We start from the raw sequence: 18,357 nt of genomic DNA, 5'->3' as shown, positions 1-18,357 counted from the left end.
TTTAATAACCAAGTATACACAATATGGCGCCACTAATACGTAAATTGAGACACGCATCAAACGAGAAGGACACATCATCACGCTGAGCCCAATAAGCTCCATGGAATCTCAACAACACTCTAAGATTAGCGACATGCTAGAAGAACTTAGGCTTGTTAACTAAAAAGTAAACTGTCAATCAAGATCAAGGGTAGGGTTCACAACCCTAGAAATCTAAACTGGAAGATTTTCTTATCAGACTTCTAATCCGTAACTTCCCAAAGTCCACATTATGCTTCCAGAACAACGTACTAAAACTTCATTACGATCCAACGGTCGGATCTCCACCACGAACTCGTCGGAAACCCTAGAAATGGGTGGCTTCGATTCAACTTCTTCGGTGCTCCACCGCCTCTAAGGTTGTTTGGGCTTTGTTCCTGGCCTCAAGGAAAGTCTAATGGTGGTGGAGATCGATGTGATTTCATTTAGAAATGGCTGATCGCCAACGTGGTCCGTCGTATCCACCGGTGCGATTCTTCGTGAGTTCGAGCCTAATTTCTTTAGATTTGGGGTGAGAATGGTAAGGAGAGGGTCGTGGAGCACTTCCCAAGTGGTGGCTTGGCTTAAATCGCTGGAATTTGGCCGGGGAACCAACAGGTTCCATTGTTTTCGATCGGGTCGGGTCGCAAAACAGGTCAATGAGGAAGGGGTTCGGGTTGTGTGTTTCCTCCCCTCCCTCCTTTCCCTCCTTTCCCTCCTTTCCCTCATTCTTCTCCCTTCCCATTGGTCCCCTCTCTTTTCCCCCTTATTTCTGATTGGCTGCCCCTAATCCCTCATTTCTCTTATTTTCTTTCAATCCCAGCCATCCACGTGTAGGGATGGCAATTCTAACCGTTAGACCCGATAACCGCCCGAATGGATTGGATTTGAGTATGAAAATTTGGGTATATTTTGAGTATGAGGAAAAACCATGAATTGGTTATAGTTTTGGATATGGTTATAGGGGTCTCCAATCCGTATTCGTCCCCGAATTCCAACCGAATAATATAATATAATTATGTAATATTCAAATATTAAATAGTGTGTATATATATATTCATTATTCACTGAATCCATTACCTTGAAAATATAAAAATTGCATTGTGTGAGTTGCATTTTGTGGTAAAGTTCGAAATTTTTTATATGAATCAAAATATATGATAATTCAATGGTACTTATAGGAGATATCAAATATTAGCCAACATTATCAATGTTTAGCTTTAATTTTTATGCTTTACAAGATCCATTTACTAAATCATTTTATCATCAATTATATAGTGACGAAATTAATATTTCCTAAATTATCTTGCGTCAATTGGACGAATATATTTTTTGTATTGACGAAGATGGATATAACCGTTAACCGATGGAGAATCCGTTACCCGGTGGGTATGGTTATGGATAATACCCGATGGGTATGGTTATGGATAATACCCGATGGTTAATTTGTGGTTATGGATATAGTTAATTTTCGTGGTTATAGGGATGTATATAGTATTTCCGTCCCCAAACTGAACTGTTGCCATCCTTATCCACGAGGTGCTTCCAGATTTTCTGGAGCATTCTAGATTATGATCAAATGACCATTTTGCCCTTAATCTTGCTCATTCATATCTTATTCGTTATAACTTTGTTTCACGAACGGTTTACGCCTACGCATTCGTGAGATCGAACTCTATTCGAAAATATAAATTGTAACCTTGAACGGTCTACGAATTTTAAATAACTAATTTCCAAACTTCAAACTTCGTAACTAGTTTAATTAAAATCTAAATTCAAATAAATTAATATAAATTCCTGAAAAATAATATAAAATCTCAATAATACAAATACGTAGATTATAACAGTGAAATCCAGGAACTAGATTTCACAGGGAGGAACTAACATAGGTAATCAAGGAGAAACCTTGACACCCTTCGTGGCTATGGTGTCATGGCCACCTTCTTCTAGCCGGTTTTATGGCTCGTCGTCTTCAACAATTTCTCGCCATTTACTCGAGAAAATAAAGATGATTTGAAGTGTACTTTTTGTAGTCAAACCCATCATACAGAAAATACATGTTTTAAAAAACATGGAGTTCTTGAATGTTTCCCAAAATTAAAGAAAAAATTGCGTGCAAAGGAGCGCGCTGCTAATGAAGCAAGTGGGAGCCGTGCATTCATAGCTACTACCGCACCTGGTAACAATGAGGCCGTGCCCACTTAAGGAGATCCGAGTCAGACTTAGTTGACTATGACCAATCCTAGTGAATCATCATCCAATACAGGTATTGTTGGACGTGTTCTTTTAGCCTTAGACACTGAGCATCATATAGGTTGGATTCTGGACTCTGGTGCAACCGATCATATGACATTTGATAAAAATTTATTTACATGTATGACAACAACTCATCGAAAATGTGTAGCAACGACGAATGTCACCACTACATGGGTTATTGGGGCCGACATTGTGGACCTCACGCCGTCTTTCTCTCTTCACCACTGCTTACTTGGTCCATCATTGTCTCATCATTTATTATCTATCCCTCAAGTTACTGAGCAATTGGATTGTGTTGTACTTCCGTATCCATTACTTCAGGATATTCAGACCAAAGAGATAATTGAGCGTGTCACTAAGAGAGAGGGGTTGTATTATGTGGATGATGTTATTCCTGGTAGAGCTAATGCAGATCGAGCATCCCATACTAGTAATCTGCAAGAAGTTTGGTTATTGCATCGTCGGTTAGGACATGCTTCATTTGGTTATTTAAGGCGTATGTTGCCTAGTTTATTTCATGAAATAAAAGAATTTGACTTACATTGTGAAGTATGTATTCTTGCGAAAAGACATCGTGCTTCATTTTCTCCTAGTATGAATAATAGATTGTTTCCGTTTGATCTTGTGCATTCAAATGTTTGGGGGTTTTTGCCTGTTAGTATCGTTTTAGGGGTTAAGTTGTTTGTTAAGTTTGTGGATGACTGCACTCGTATAACATGGATATATGTGTTGAAAAATAAAAGTGATGTTAGTATGATTATTCGATCTTTCTCTCAAATGGTTGCTATACAATATCCCTCCGTTATTAAGGTTCTTCACTCTGATAACGGAGGTGAATATGTTAACTTTGAGGTATCTTTCTTTCTCTATGATCAAGGAATCCTCTATGAAACAACTTGTCCTCATACCCCACAACAAAAATTGGGTTGCTGAGAGAAAAAATCGTCATTTTTGGAAAACGCTCGTGCATTAACTATTGGTGTGTCCGGACCTAAGCGTTTTTGGCCTGAAGCCGTCATATATGCAGTGTATGTAATTAATCGAATGCCGTCTCGGGTTGTAGAATTCCATACCCTACTCCAAGTATTGACGAAACATGTTCTTGTTGTATCTACCAATACTCTTACTCCTCGGGTGTTTGGGTATATTACTTATGTTCATATTCACAAGATTCATCATAGTAAACTAGATCCCTGTGCTCTTTGGTGTGTATTCGTTGGGTTTGCATCCCAACAAAAAGGTTATAAATGTTACCACCCTGAAAACTGACACATGTGTATGACAATGGTTGTTACTTTTTTTGAATCAAAATATTTTTATACTCCGGTATCATCACCTTCAAATCACAAGGGGGAGAATGCTAGTATATATGATCTTGATCGTGATTTTGGGTGGTTGAATGTACATGAAGACGTAATAATTGCTTCAGGGAGAGTGAACCGTGACAAACCTGTGCAAACTGGTGTAGCAGTGCCTCGGTCCATTACCGAGACTACTACATGTCTTCAGCTCCCATCTACCGAGAGTAGTGCAGAATGTCAGCAAGGCCTTACTGAGGAAGAATGTGTTGGTCTTTAGCCAGCTTCTGCCGAAGAAGAAACAGCACCACAGTAGGTTGTTGTCGAGCCTAATACTACCAAGACTCTTGCCGAGCTTGCTTCCCCCTATCTCTAGCTCAATAGTGCCGTCGTCTAATACGTCTTCTTTGAATATCCCTAAGGTAAGTATTGATACTCATGTAACTAATGATGTTATGAGTACATATAAGTTGCCACCAAGGAAAAATCGTGGTGTACCTCCTGACATGTTTTCTCTGGAAGGAAAAGTGAAGTATCTAATAACCAATTATGTGTCATGTAAAAATCTTTCACCCGAACGTCAAGCTTGGGTGAACAATGTGGAATCAATTCAATTACCAACTCGAATGCATGATGCTTTGAAGAATCAAAAATGGGTTGAATCAATGCATGAAGAGATGATGGCACTATAGAAAAATAATACATGGGAAGTAATGGAACTACCGCAGGAAAAAAAAAAAACCAGTTGGGTGCTCATGGGTTTTTATAGTTAAAGACAAGGCTGACGGATCACTAGACAAGTACAAAGCAAGGTTGGTAGCAAAAGGATATAATCAAACGTATGGTGTTGATTATCAGGAAACTTTTTATCCGATATCTTAGATGAATATGGTACGAGTTCTTATCTCATTAGCTGCAAATTTAGATTGGTCATTAAACAGTACGAGTTCTTTTCTTCATGGACATCTGGATGAGAAAGTGTATATGGATTTTCCTCCGGGATATAATGCTAGAGGGAAAACTGGAGTGTGCCAATTGCGAAAGTCACTTTATGGGCTTAAGCAGTCACCTCGTGCATGGTTTGGGAGGTTCACTCAAGCCACAAGAAAGAATGAGTATTATCAAAGTCATTCTAATCATACGCTATTTATGAAACGGAGAAATGGTAAACTAACAGCCTTAATTATTTATGTGGATGATATGATAATAACATGTGATGATTCAGATGAGATTGTCAAACTGGAAAAAAACCTTGCTGCCAAGTTTGAGATGAAGAATTTGGGTGATTTAAAATATTTTCTTAGAGTTGAGGTTGCTCATTCGTCCAAAAGTATTTTCTTGTCTCAACAAAAATATGTTGTAGATTTGTTAAAGGAAACAGGTATGCTTGGGTGTAAACCTATGGATACTCCTATTGTGGAGAAACATCACTTGGAAATTTATCCAGATCAGGAAGCAGTGGATAAAGGCATATATCAGAGATTGGTAGGGAGACTAATTTATTTAGCTCACACTCGTCCAGATATAGCCTATGCAGTGAATGTGGTGAGTCAATTTATGCACTCATCGAGTGTGGATCATATGGCTACGGTTATGCAGATTTTAGCATATTTAAAGTCTGCTCCAAGGAAGGGAATTTTGTATAAAAATCACGGTCATATAAGAATTGAGGGGTTTACTGCCACTGATTGGGCAGGTGATGTGACTGATAGGCATTCTACATTTGGATACTTTACGTTCGTTGGAGGAAATTTAGTTACTTGGAGAAGTAAGAAATTAAAGGTGGTAGTCTTCTGCGGAGGCTGAGTTTAGAAGCATGGCGCATGGAGTGTGTGAAGTCCCTTGGTTGCGTAAGTTGCTTTGGGGTCTTGGTTTCAAATAGAAGGAGGCGACAAATTTGTATTGCGACAATAAGTCGGCGAGAGAGATTAGAGAGAATTCGGTACAACATGACAAAACGAAGCATGTAGAGGTTGGTCGACACTTCATTAAGGAAAAGCTTGAGAAGAAGATTGTGTCAATACCGTTTATGAACTCGGAAGAGCAACTTGCAGATATTCTGTGTGTAGTAGGTTTTTTGGTGACTCACTTATCAAGTTGGGTATGTGTGACATCTATGCTCCAACTTGAGAGGGAGTATTAGCGTGAGTAATCTTTAGGGAAATAGGAATGTAAATATTGTGTAAATATTAGAGTCCTTTATTAGGAAGGATATCTCTTTGTGCCTTTTTTTTTGTTTCCTTGATGAACAAGGACTGTATGTACTTATATACCAAATTATGCAATACATAAAAACTAAACCGTAAATTTCTATTATACGTGTGTTAAGAGATTCCTTCTAGATGTTCTCAACCTACAAATCTCAGAGGTTACTGTTGGAAACTTGGAGTCAAAATCATACATTATAACCAATATATATCCCCAAATTATATGCCTAAATAATTAATGAATCCTCACCACAAATTAATTTACTGAAATATCTCCTCCTGCTGGTCCACCTTTTTAATTTTCTTTGGATGAATGTGGTGGGGGTGCATCTTAATTGACTGCTAACCAATAATTTTTTTGTATATTATATATGACAAAATTCACAATTGACAATTCAAAAGCAGAAAGTTTATATATATCCTTATCCAAAGATTTCCAATAATGCACTCAAATTTTCATAGTCTTGTTGTAGAAATAATACTTCTCATAGATCCGAATCTTGACATAACTACTTATTCACGCAAGGAAAAAGACTTAACTCTATACATGTGAAGGAGCAAGAAAGTTTTCTCTTCTCACTGAGAGAGACGCAATCTTGGAGGAAAACTCTTGTAATTTAAGATGCAAACCCAAAGTTGTGCGTAGCATCTTTCAGTAGTAGTGTATGAAAACTTTTAGTTGTTGAATTTCTGTTCGGGGGTGTTCGCCGGGACCTGACGATGCGAATGAACTCACATTAGTTATCTGGAAAGGAATGTACGTGGTTTCTGCAAATGCAAAAGACTACAGAATAATCTATGAAGTTATAAATGTTCAGTAATTTACTTTTAGTAGCAACCTCTTCATTGAATTTACTTTCTTAATTATAATTTGACCCCATTTTGAAAACATTTGAAAGGATTTATAAACCGCAATATACAGCAGAAACTCGTTAGTTGTACTCACCCCAACGGATGTCACAAAATTGCATACCGCACATTTGACAGATCTTGCTCCATATTGATACATTAACAGCATCCTGCAGTTCCCACAATTCACATGTGCAACCTGATTTGCTGTCACAAATGCACATTTGATTCTTATGTCCATTTGACTGATTAAGAGAAAGGAAAAAAACATTGCATCTCTCAGTGATTCAATTTATACCTTCCAAGGCTAGATTGACAGTGTGACAGCAAGAACATTGTACACTCGTTGCTCCACGGATATACATGAGTAGGGTGTGGCATCCTCCGCAGACTAGCTGTGCCATTTCTGTGCCTGCTCAGAGTGACACATGAATTTTATTACATTTAGGCTTTGCTAAATTTATGGTCGAAATTACATCAAATTTATTTCAAGAACGAAAATGAATACATACCAGGAGGCGGCACAGCAGTCACGGCATTGCAAACAGCACAGCATACAGAGGTGGCTCCAACAGGATAGAGTAAAAGGTTCCGGCATCCAGAGCACACAAGCTGGCTCTGTGCACCTGAAGAACAATAAAGTTTGTTTTCATAGATAAATGAATCATTAATTGACATGGATTGGTCGGTTGTAAAATTGATGAGCATGTAAAGTATTGATGCAGTGCAGACCCGAAAATTCACTAGTGATATATGACTTAAGCAACAGTCCTAGCCGAATATTTGTTCAAAAAAAAAACTTCCTCCGAGAACTGAAGACGAAGAAAGCTTAACACAAGCGACATAAGCAACAATCCTAACCCAATAAACGGAAAATCAAAAGCAAAATCGTGTGACATTTGGTTTGTTACACCAATTTTGTGCAATGTCGAGAATTTTAAGCCAATCCATCATTTTCTCAGCAGGAAAATAGACAGAAAATTCACATTTTTGTTTTTTTTTTTAAGCCAAACAAATGAAATAAATTTGACAGATGGTGAGTATTTTGCTAGATACCATTTGCAGGTGGTGATGTGTATGGTGGTGGTGTTGCTGGAGGAGGAGTTGGATATGGGGCAAGTGGAACTGGCATTATCAAATCAAATCTCTTCTGTAAAACTCCTTTTATTATTTATCCTTCTCTTCCTACTTCTTAGCTTCTAAAAGCCAACTGCCTCAGATTCAGGGGACATCACATTCTTCTTACCATTCCTGGAAACAGGGACAACAAATCAAATACCACTTGAAGTAAAATAAACACAAAATTAACCTTATTTTTTGTATATATAACATATAAACAGGATTATATATACAATTCATAATTTCATAGACAATTGGAGAAGCAGTTGAAGAGGAAAATCTCGAGAGATGCATTGTCTAATTGCAAATAGTTAAACTAAATACAGATTTATTGAAAGCTGTACAGTATACCTCGAGTTAAATGAAGATGCCCAGAAAGAGAAAGAAAAGCACAAGAAAGGGTATGCAATGGATTTCAGTTGAAGAACCTTAATTGGGGCAAGCAGCAAACACACACCTTTATTTATTTGCCACTTGCATATCAAGCGGGGGAGAGAGAGAGAGAGAGAGAGAGGTGTTAAAACAAGAAAAAACCATACGACTGAATTTACGTGGCTAAATTTTCACAGTAAAAATCTAACTGTTCAAACATCAATACATCTTAACAAAAAGAAAATATGGATGCATCCTATACACCATGCACTATATAAAAAATAATAATAAAAATTAAAAAATTAAAAAAAAAAACCCTAACAGGCTAAAACAAGATTTCCTACCTACCTGTTTTCCCCACACTGATCAGTTCATCTAATTTCTTAAGCTGCAATGAGACTTTCATGGTCCTTTTTACCTAAAGATAGATAGATGGGGGGTGATTAAGATCAACTCTGTGAGGCACACTGCTGGACCCACACAGCTCCCCCCACCCTCTCTCTCTCTCTCTCTCTCTCTCTCTCGTCTCTACTGGTGGCTGTGCAATACATGCACGTGAGTGAAACAAGCAGCCACACGCTTTCCTTTGGGAAGGAGCATTGGACGGCCTGCAGTGAACCACGCGAGTCGAAGGAATGATCGGGGCCTTATGTGAAAAGGCTATCGATCGACCATGAAATGAAATGCAAAGTACTTTTACAAATTAGGTGGTGGTCCTGCATCTTTTTGCATTATTATTATGATCTTTTGGATATTCGTATATAGTTGAGGGAGACGAGTTGAGTGTAAAAGTTCGATCGCTATCTCATCTGTACTCAGATCTCTGCTGCTACATAAAATTCAGTATAAACAAGCAGTCCACACACATACATGCGAGACTTGCATTTACCATCCTTTTCATTGTCTTGACGGTGCAGCATTTTTTTATTTTTGATTGTTGGAAACGTAACAGGTGCTACTGCCCTCTTGTATGCATTCTGCTGGTGAGCTTGTAATCATCATTTCAACACAGTGATTGGCTAGTATAGACTGTATAGTGCTATCGAGTACAAATCTACAGAATATAATTAGTACATTGTTGCCTCGTTTGTTAGAGAGGAATTGCTTGAAGATGATATTCACTATATTATAGACATTTTGAAAGAAAAAAAAAAGAATGACAATTTCCTTATTTTTTTCCAAATTGAAGGTTAGTCATTAGGAATAGTAGTACCCTACAAACTTAGACAAATTATGGAAGTTTTTATCCAATCTTTTCTTCAAAATGTCTTAATATCCGATCCCATCTTCTCTAACAAAGGAGGTCTTTCAGTATTAACAAATGCAGACACAATATGTATCTAACAAATATCGATAATGCATCAAGTTCTTTGGATTGGTACCCCATATTTACTAAGCACAGTTATTCCATTTTTTTTAAAGGTGCTACGTAGCTACTACATACACACACACACACATATATATATATGATAATGCTAGGGAGATCAAATTTTTTAAACCAAATGATGTGTCACCAATAAGAAACAAGTATGTTAATCGACACTTAATTAATAATCCAATTATATACAACCACATCATTTGGTTTGTAAATTTGATTTAAAATATTTGATCTCCCTAACATTACCCATATATATATATATATATATATGTATGTATTGGGTCGTTTTTTATTCAGTTCATGTATGACCAAGGAAGGCTGCTTTTTCTTTGGTTAGAACTGATCAGGATCGAAGGACCTAATATATACTTCCCTGTTCTTGAACATGCATGCAAATAAACCTAGTGAGTCATGAACAAAGAAATACTATCCTATGTTAAGAACCACTAGCAATCGAGAAATACATATCATAGTGGAAATAAGTGTAAAAGTTTGAGGAGGAAGAAACAAAATGAGCAGTAAATCAAAGAAGAGGCCTTAAAGTATGGGCTTGTAATAAATTGAAGTTTTTAGGCAAAACTACAAAAAACCAGTTGCCCATAGATAAGTTTGGAAAAGGAGAAAGGGACCACCATGGTTGTACTTCTGTTGGCTGTTCTCCACACTCTAAATTGTTCATGAGTGGATATTCCTACCATTAGTGTTCTGGACATGTCCTTCAATAATTCAAATTTGATGTTGTATCATATCACAAATTTAAATTTGATTTTGCTCCTCGTCATCATCGCCAACCTACGAAGCAGCAAAATCAAATTTGTGACATGATGCGGCGTCAAATTTGAATTCGTATATGGTAAGAACATCCATTAAGATTTTGTTTTAATTATTAGAGTGTCGTTTCTGTACAGCAACAATAACCATTTGTACGCAGAAACTAAACTTGTGAGCCAAATTAACAAGAAACTGAACTTCTGAAAAGAAAATTCTCCAATTTCTTATTAATTTTGAATTAGTGTAAATGTTGAGAGTGGATGGAACGGATATGTTAGAATTCCTCTGTCCCACATCGGCTAGAAGGCTTGAAAACAAACCCTTTAAATAGAATTACCCCACTCTAACTAACACGAGGTCTTTTAGATTAAAACCCCACAACTGACGGATTGAGCAGATAGTTAAGTGGGGACAATATCGGAGTTGTTGGAGTGGGCCCTCGGCCCGTCTACCTGAAATTTAACATGGTACTCGAGCCAAGGGACGAGCTTGTACATCCACGTGAATGGGTGGGTCCCCTTTGACCCCGCGTGAACGGGTGAGCCTCGATTTGGCTCCACGTAGACCAAGAGATGCCACGTGAATGGGTGGGTCCCCATTGGCCCTGTGCGAATGGGTGAGCCCCGGCTTTGGTTGCTGATGTGTGGAACTTCACGTGTGACCCATAAAATTGGGTCTCACGTGCGGGGAAGTGTTTGAATTCCTCTGTCCCACATCGGCTAGAAAGCTTGAGAACAAGCCCTTTAAATAGAATTACCCCAATCTAACTAACACCGAGACCTTTTGTAATAAAACCCTACACTTGACGGATGAGCATGTGGCCAAGTGGGGACAGTATCAGTGTTGTTGGAGTGGGCCCATGGCCCGTCTACCTGAAATTTAACATGGTATAAGAGCCAGGGAACGGGCTCGTACTGCCACATGAACGGGTGGGTCCTTTTTGACCCCATGCAAATGGGTGAGCCCCGACTTAGCTCCACATAGGCCAAGTGATGCCACGTGAATGGGTGGCTCCCCATTGGCCCTGCGCGAATGGGTGAGCCTCGGCTTGGCTCCACGTGGTTGCTAATGTTTGGAATTCCACGTGTGACCCATAAAATGGGGTCTTACGTGCGGAAGAGCGTTAGAAATCCTCTATCCCACATGAGAACAAGCAATTTAAATAGAATTACCCCACTCTAACTATCACCGAGGCCTTTACCCCACACCTGATGGATTGAGCAGGTGGTTAAGTAGGGACAATATCGGTGTTGTTGGAGTGGGCCCTCGACTTGTCTACCTGAAATTTAACATGGTATCAGAGCCAGGGGATGAACCCGTACTACCATGTGAATGGGTGGGTCCCCATTGGCCTCACGCGAACAGGTGAGCCCCGGCTTGGCTCCACGTGGTTGCCGATGTGTGGAACTTCACGTGTGACCCATAAAAATAGGGTCTCACGTGCAGATGACTGTTAGAATTCCTCTGTCCCACATCGGCCAGAAGGCTTGAGAACAAGCCCTTGAAATAAAATTACCCCACTCTAACTAACACCGAGACCTTTTGTATTAAAACTCCACACCAGACGGATTGAGCAGGTGGCCAAGTGGGGATAGTATCGGTGTTGTTAAAGTGCATGCACCTTTCATGAGAAAAACATAGAGTTTAAGGTGCATTTTGTTCAAATCCAAAGAGCGTCACACCACCATGCAATTCTTAGGGGCCTCAAATGTCGACAGTGGCGTAACTTCGGCCTCATCCCAAATGAACCAATTGTTCTTTGTTTTTTTTTTTTTTGGCGAACAAGATAATATATTTTCCGGGCAAAGATGCCAAAGAAACAAAGAAGCCTACCCGAGGCAAAAGCAAATAACAGAAACTAGAGAAAAGTAGTACAAGGAGGCACAAACGACACCGTATCTAATGCTAAAAGTGTCACTCCTCGTATTACCATGAAGAGATTAAGGGGGACAAGGAAGACCATAATTACACAGAATATGCATAATGGAGCATGGGGGTCTGTTGACCCAAATATTATCACATACCTCCCTACTTTGCTGCGACGCCAAAAGATCTGCAGCCATATTGGCCGATCTTGGAACCCAAGACCAGCGGCAGTCATTAAAAACCTCCTTCATTCCTTTGCTCCGCGCTAGAATTGGGAATGCTTCCTAACTGCCCATCGTAGTCAAATCTCGAAGACAGGAAATAGATTCCAGAGAGTTAGATTCCATGATGACATAATTCCATCCTATATTTCTTCCTAACTCACACCCATGCAACACAACCAATATTTCCGCTACAGCCGTAGTAGAGGCCGTCACCTTATATTTGACCGTTGCCACAAACCTGCCTACTTCATCCCAAGCCACCATACCCATAAAATTTGAACCCCAACCCCTTAACCAACTGGCATCCACATTAATTTTAATGAATCCCGTAAAAGGTGAAGACCAATGGACATTAGAAACCGATCATGGGACAGAGATCGGCAGGCTAATGGCCGAGGCTTGGTTACTTTCTTTGAAGGCAGCCACCGAATGGGTGATAACTGCAATAATTTGCTGTGGAAAGATGGATTATTGATTAAAGAGGAAGTTGCATCTTGCCTTCCATATATGCCAACAAGTGATAGCAACATATGAAAATAAGCTGCTCCTAGCACTCATCTGTCCATTTACCGAATCAGAAATAACACCCAACCAATTCACCCAAGATGTAACCTTTCCCCTGCGTAAGCCTCTTGTCAACATTCCCCCGTGCCACACCTCCTCTACCCACGGGCAGTGAAGAAAAAGATGTACCATTGATTCTTCCTTCGAGTTGCAAAGAGGGCAGATTGGTGAAGGCGAAGATCGGCGCTTAAACAAATTAGCCTTCGTTGCCATTGCCTCATGTAAGGTCTTCCACATAAAGCATCTTATTTTTGGCAGTACCTCAAGCTTCCATACACACTTCCATAAATGTTTTAGGATGAAGGTAGACCTATGAGGGTTACCATTTCTTTGTTTCCGATTCCTGGTCATAGCCCAATGATGTCCAGACTTGACCGAATAGATTCCCTTTTTCACGAAATGCCACACCAATCTGTCATTCAACGACGAGTCACCCATATGTGTCTTAAAAATCGCCTTAAGCTCTTCCTCCACCACAAAAGGTTTAAAGAAATCAATATCCCAACCCCCATTTTTAGTGCATAACAAAGAATTGACCCTAAGGTTTAAAAAGACTGACACCGTGCCCAAGGGAGATGGACATCCCAAGGGAATAGATGGCAGCCATCTATCCACCCAAACCCGAACATCATTTCCATTCATTATTTGCCAGTGTGCACCTCCACAAAGAATTTCTCTACCAACAAGGAGGCTTGACCATGCCTAAAAAGCTCTTACACCCCGCTTTGCATCGAAGAAAGAGCAGTTAGGGAAGTATCAAGCTTTAAGAACCAACACCCACAATGAATTTGGCTCCATTAACAACCTCCAACACTGTTTCGCCGATAGGGCGTCATTGAACTCCGCAAAGCACCTTAAACCTAACCCGTCTTCTTCTTTCGATCGCCCTAATTGCTCCCTTGAGACCCAAAGAATCCGGTTCTTCCCTTCCTTTTGTCCCCACCAAAACTTAGAGATCATTGCATCCAAATCATTGCAAAATGTCGTAGGAAACTTGAAAAGGTTCATGGGATACGCCGGACTTGCTTGCACCACCACCTTAATTAAAACTTCACGCCCCGCTTGTGAGAGAGTTGAGCGCTTCAAAATGTTCTTTTGCTCCTAAACAAAACACACACAGCTACTCATTTTTCTTTCTTCTACATTTTTTTATTTTAAAAAACTTTATTGACATTCTCCTTGTTGGGGGTCGACACTACTATGAAACCATTTATTAGTGCTGCTATGATAAACGACAAGAAACGTATATTACTGTCGGATATTAAGCAAAATTCGACAGAAAATGGATGCAGTGGCGGATATAATAAATGAAAGAATTGCCAGCGTCAGGAAATGAATTTTCCGACAGAAAATACTCTAAAACCGACAGAAATTGTGTCGGATATAACTGACAGAGAATCTCTGTTGGATAAAACCAACAGAACTTGTGTCGGATATAACCGACAAAGAGTTTATTAATAATGATTAATAAGAGCATCCAACAGAAAATATATTAATAATAAAAAAAAATATAAACCACTTTCTTAATCATTTCTTTCCCTTTCAAATGTATTAATTTTTGCATAACAATAAAGAACCAAGCCATTACTGCTGCTTAGAGAAGACACAAAATTCCTAGTTTTTTTCACTATGCTCAGAGAAGGCAACAGTATGAGATTTACTACATAATGATTTATCAATACAAATCTACAAAAAAGATTATGGCAGCAACTGCATGTACCTCAGAGACACATTATGATTTTCACATAAACATTCATGGTGTTAATTCCTCTTGTGAACAGAACGTATCCAATTCTGAAAAGTTGGTTAAGACTGGAAGTTTCTTGCATATTAAGTGCTTGCGCCTCTGCAACAGCAACAAAACCAAAATGGTATCTATCTTTACAATGTCGTATCCTGATTTTTTATACATGTTGAATGGAGCTGTATCAATCATCCTGCAATGCAAGTACCCCTCTCTTGAGGAACTCATATGCAAGATTAGTTCCTCGCTTGCCTTCAAAAGATGCCATTCAATGCCCCTCTTGAAAATTTACGAAGTCATAATCTTAAATCAAGTCTCATTTGAGACACAGTGAACTAAAGCTTTGTCTTTTCAAATCTGGTGTTATAAGTGGGTAGTTTTGTGATCATTCAGTTAAAAAAACAATACAATTACGAAAACCAAACGCATTCAATCTACGAATTACGACAAGAATACAATGCAATGCAATTATGCCGAGCATATAACATGCCCAAGAAACAACATTTGATAAAGTAAACTTCAATTAGGGAAGCAAAACAAACCTTCGAAGCAATTTTTTCACCACAATGTTACTAACATAAGGCGAATTCTTGGGAGGAGTTGGTGTAGGAGGAGAGGCAACGACACCCTTTTTGTTAAAGCAAACTTCCACAGTCCCCGCTAAAAGCTCAACTTCATCTTCTTCTTCTACTTCTTCCAGTCGTTCTTCTTCTTCTTCTTTGCCCTCTTCTTTTCTTCTTTTGTAAAACGCGATGAGTGTGGCGGTGTTGGGAAGAAGCTCCATTTTTTCAAACAAGTATTGCTTGACCAAGTAGCCTAGCACAGACACATACCTAGAAGGCAAAAGCATCAACTCCGCGAACGACTCGGCGAGTAACCAAGCCATTACTGCTGCTTAGAGATAAAGGGTTTTATTTTGGAAAATTGTCATTATTGTCGATTAAAACTGACATAAATGTTTTTTTTTAAATAAAAACCAACATAAAATTTTCGTTATTGTCGATTATAACCGACAGAAACAAAATGGAGGCAAAATCCCCCCAAAATTCCCTCCGAAAATTTTAAATCCCTTGCCCCCCCCCCCAAAAAAAAAAATTGTTACGATTTTAAAAAATAAAATAATAATTGTTTGGTTTAATAAATAAATAAATAATATGTATTTAAATACGTTTTTAAAAATTAAATAAATAATTGTTTGGTTTAATAGATAATTTTTACACTTTTGGTTTAATAGATAATAACCCATGTAAAATATGCGATAAAGAAACAAAAAGAGAATTGTACAATGAAAATGTCATCGCACAAACTAAATATTATCTAATTAATACTTGAAAAACATAAATAAAAATTTAGCACAAATTACTTTTCCCACTTCAAAATTTAGGCAAATTTAACAGAGATATATGCATTCTACGAAACTAGTTTCCATGATCTAACCGTCAAACTTGCTTGTAGATACTACAAGATCGCATATGTAAAAAATCGCGAAAAAAAAAAAACATTAAGAGATTAGGTAACGGAACAAAAGTTTTCGACAATTATAACCAAAATATCACAATTTAACGGTTATTTTAGCTCCAGTTTTGATGATTTTTTTACAGTTACACTCCTCGACCCTATAAGAATGCAATGAACGAATTTGATCTTCAATTTAAAATATTTACACTAGTGGATACCACAAAATCTTATTTTATACTTAATGGAAGTATAATATTAACTCTAAGTGTTTGTTTAATCTACCGTTTTGACGCAATATGCAATCTACGAAACATTTTTCAACGATTCAACCGTCAAACTTATTTGTACACACTCCGAGATTGCATATGTAAAAAATCATAAAAAACAAATATTCAAAGATTACGTAACGGAATAAAAGTTTTCGATGGTTATAAACAAAAAATCACAATTTAACGGTTATTTTAGCTTTGATTTTAATGATTTTTTACAGTTACACTTCTCGACCCTATAAGAATGCAATGAATAAATTTGATCTTCAATTTAAAATATTTACATTAATGGATACCACAAAATCATATTTTATACTTAATGGAAGTATAACATTAACTCTTAAGTGTTTAATTAATCTATCGTTTTGACGCGACACACATTCTACAAAAAAAAATTTCAGAGATCTAACCGTCAAACTTGTTTGTACACACTCCGAGATCACTTACGTAAAAAATCACAAAAAACAAACATTTAGAGATTAGGTAACAAAACAAAAGTTTTTTACGGTTATAAACGAAAAATCACAATTCAACGGTTATTTTAGCTCTGATTTTGGTGATTTTTTTTCAGTTACACTCCTCGATCCTATAAGAATGCATTGAATGAATTTGACCTTCAATTTAAAATATTTACACTAGTGGATACCACAAAATCTTATTTTATACTTGATGAGAAAGTATAACATTAACTCTAAATGTTGGTTTAATCTACTGTTTTGATGCGATACGCATTCTACGAAACGTTTTTCAGTGATCCAACCGTCAAACTTGTTTGTACACACTCCAAGATCACATATGTAAAAAATTGCAAAATACAAACATTTAGAGGTTAGGTAACAGAACAAAAGTTTTCGTTGGTTATAAACAAAAAATCACAATTTAACTGTTATTTTAGCTCCTATTTTGATATTTTTTGCAGCTACACTCCTCGATCATATAAGAATGCAATGAATAAATTCGATCTTCAATTTAAAATATTTAAACTAGTGGATAAATCTTATTTTATACTTAATGGAAGTATAACATTAACTCTGAAGTGTTTGTTAAATCTATCAATTTGATAGGATATGCATTATACGAAACTAGTTTCAACGATCCAACCGTCAAATATGTTTGTATATACTCTGAGATAACATGTGTAAAAAATCGCAAAAAAAAAAAAAACATTCAAAGATTATTCTGGCGGTCGTCCAAAATTTTGCTTTGTTCGTGTCGATTAAATCTGACAGGGCCATGAGTGAAAAAAAGGGTAAATTACATTTTCATACCTCAGGTTTGGGGTCTATTTCAATTCCTTACAACAGCTTCAAAATATTTCACTTTCATACCTTAAGTACTATTTTATTTCAAAATAATACCTTCATTACATTTTCCATCCATTGATCCGTTAAATGCTGATGTGGCTACCACATATATGCCACGTGGCTGCCAAATGTCTGCCACGTGACAAAAAAAATAATTTTTTAATTTTTTTTTAAACATGAATTTAAAAAAAAAAAAAAAAAAAACTTGAAAACGCAGAAACCCACCCCACCCCCGCAACCCCTCTTCTCCCTCCCAAGCATCCCAACCACCTCTCTCTCCTCCACTATCTTCACCTCAACTCCGATCCAAAAACCCATCCCATCCCATCCCACCCAAAACCTGAATTTTCTTACCTAAAAAAAAAAATTGAAACACACAGCGACCCACAGTCTACAAGAAGAAGAAGAGGAAGTGGGAGGAAGAAAGAAAAAAAAATTGAAACTATCCTTCCCCCTTCCCAACTGACCCATATCTGCAGCAACAAGAATAAGATGAAGAGGGAGGGAGGGATGAAAGGGGGGAAAAAAAATTTGAAACTATCCCTCCCTTCCCCCTGGCGAAACCTAGATCCCATATTCCCCCCCCCCCAACCCGCAAAACCTAGATCCCATAGTTCCCGCCCCCCGCGAAACCCAGATCCTATATTCCCCCCCCCCCAG

At 38.0% G+C, this 18,357-nt stretch overlaps 2 protein-coding genes across 3 annotated transcripts; both read right to left on the bottom strand.

Moving 5' to 3' along the window:
* Positions 1 to 6,166: 6,166 nt before the first annotated feature.
* LOC125480548 (protein LOL1) lies at positions 6,167 to 8,490 on the bottom strand. Of its 2 annotated transcripts, none has more exons than XM_048591496.1 (6): positions 8,468 to 8,490; positions 7,685 to 7,879; positions 7,141 to 7,254; positions 6,927 to 7,040; positions 6,726 to 6,835; positions 6,167 to 6,493 (listed from the first exon to the last, which is right to left on the bottom strand). In XM_048591496.1, the coding sequence occupies exons 2-6, from the start codon at positions 7,758 to 7,760 to the stop codon at positions 6,455 to 6,457; spliced, it is 453 nt and encodes a 150-aa protein (XP_048447453.1). In that variant the 5' UTR covers positions 7,761 to 7,879; positions 8,468 to 8,490; the 3' UTR covers positions 6,167 to 6,454. The 2 variants fall into 2 exon arrangements, with proteins under 2 accessions (XP_048447453.1, XP_048447454.1); XM_048591497.1 differs by lacking the exon at positions 8,468 to 8,490 and adding an exon at positions 8,099 to 8,239.
* Positions 8,491 to 14,675: 6,185 nt separating this feature from the next.
* On the bottom strand, positions 14,676 to 15,552 carry LOC125480600. Its single transcript, XM_048591607.1, has 2 exons — positions 15,205 to 15,552; positions 14,676 to 14,945 (listed from the first exon to the last, which is right to left on the bottom strand). Exons 1-2 carry the CDS (start codon positions 15,550 to 15,552, stop codon positions 14,676 to 14,678), a joined length of 618 nt encoding a protein of 205 aa, XP_048447564.1.
* Positions 15,553 to 18,357: the final 2,805 nt, after the last annotated feature.

Source organism: the organism of the source record quoted next, unplaced genomic scaffold (genome assembly GCF_019419815.1).
Source record: "Pyrus x bretschneideri cultivar Hongxiangsu unplaced genomic scaffold, Pyrus_bretschneideri_v1 Contig34, whole genome shotgun sequence".
Classification (NCBI taxonomy): Eukaryota; Viridiplantae; Streptophyta; class Magnoliopsida; order Rosales; family Rosaceae; genus Pyrus; species Pyrus x bretschneideri.
Note: the sequence above shows the minus strand (reverse complement) of the source record. Positions and strands in the feature narration are given on the sequence as shown.

Excerpts from the sequence above, each read along its gene's own strand:
- LOC125480548 (XM_048591496.1), bottom strand. The coding sequence starts at position 7,760 with ATGCCAGTTCCACTTGCCCCATATCCAACTCCTCCTCCAGCAACACCA. Across the intron at positions 6,836-6,926 it reads TGTCAATCTAGCCTTGGAAG|CAAATCAGGTTGCACATGTG; the intron begins GTATAAATTGAA and ends CATTTGTGACAG. Across the intron at positions 6,494-6,725 it reads ATTTTGTGACATCCGTTGGG|GTCCCGGCGAACACCCCCGA; the intron begins GTGAGTACAACT and ends TCGCATCGTCAG.
- LOC125480600 (XM_048591607.1), bottom strand. The coding sequence starts at position 15,552 with ATGGCTTGGTTACTCGCCGAGTCGTTCGCGGAGTTGATGCTTTTGCCT. Across the intron at positions 14,946-15,204 it reads AAAAATTGCTTCGAAGGTTT|AGGGGCATTGAATGGCATCT; the intron begins GTTTTGCTTCCC and ends TAAATTTTCAAG.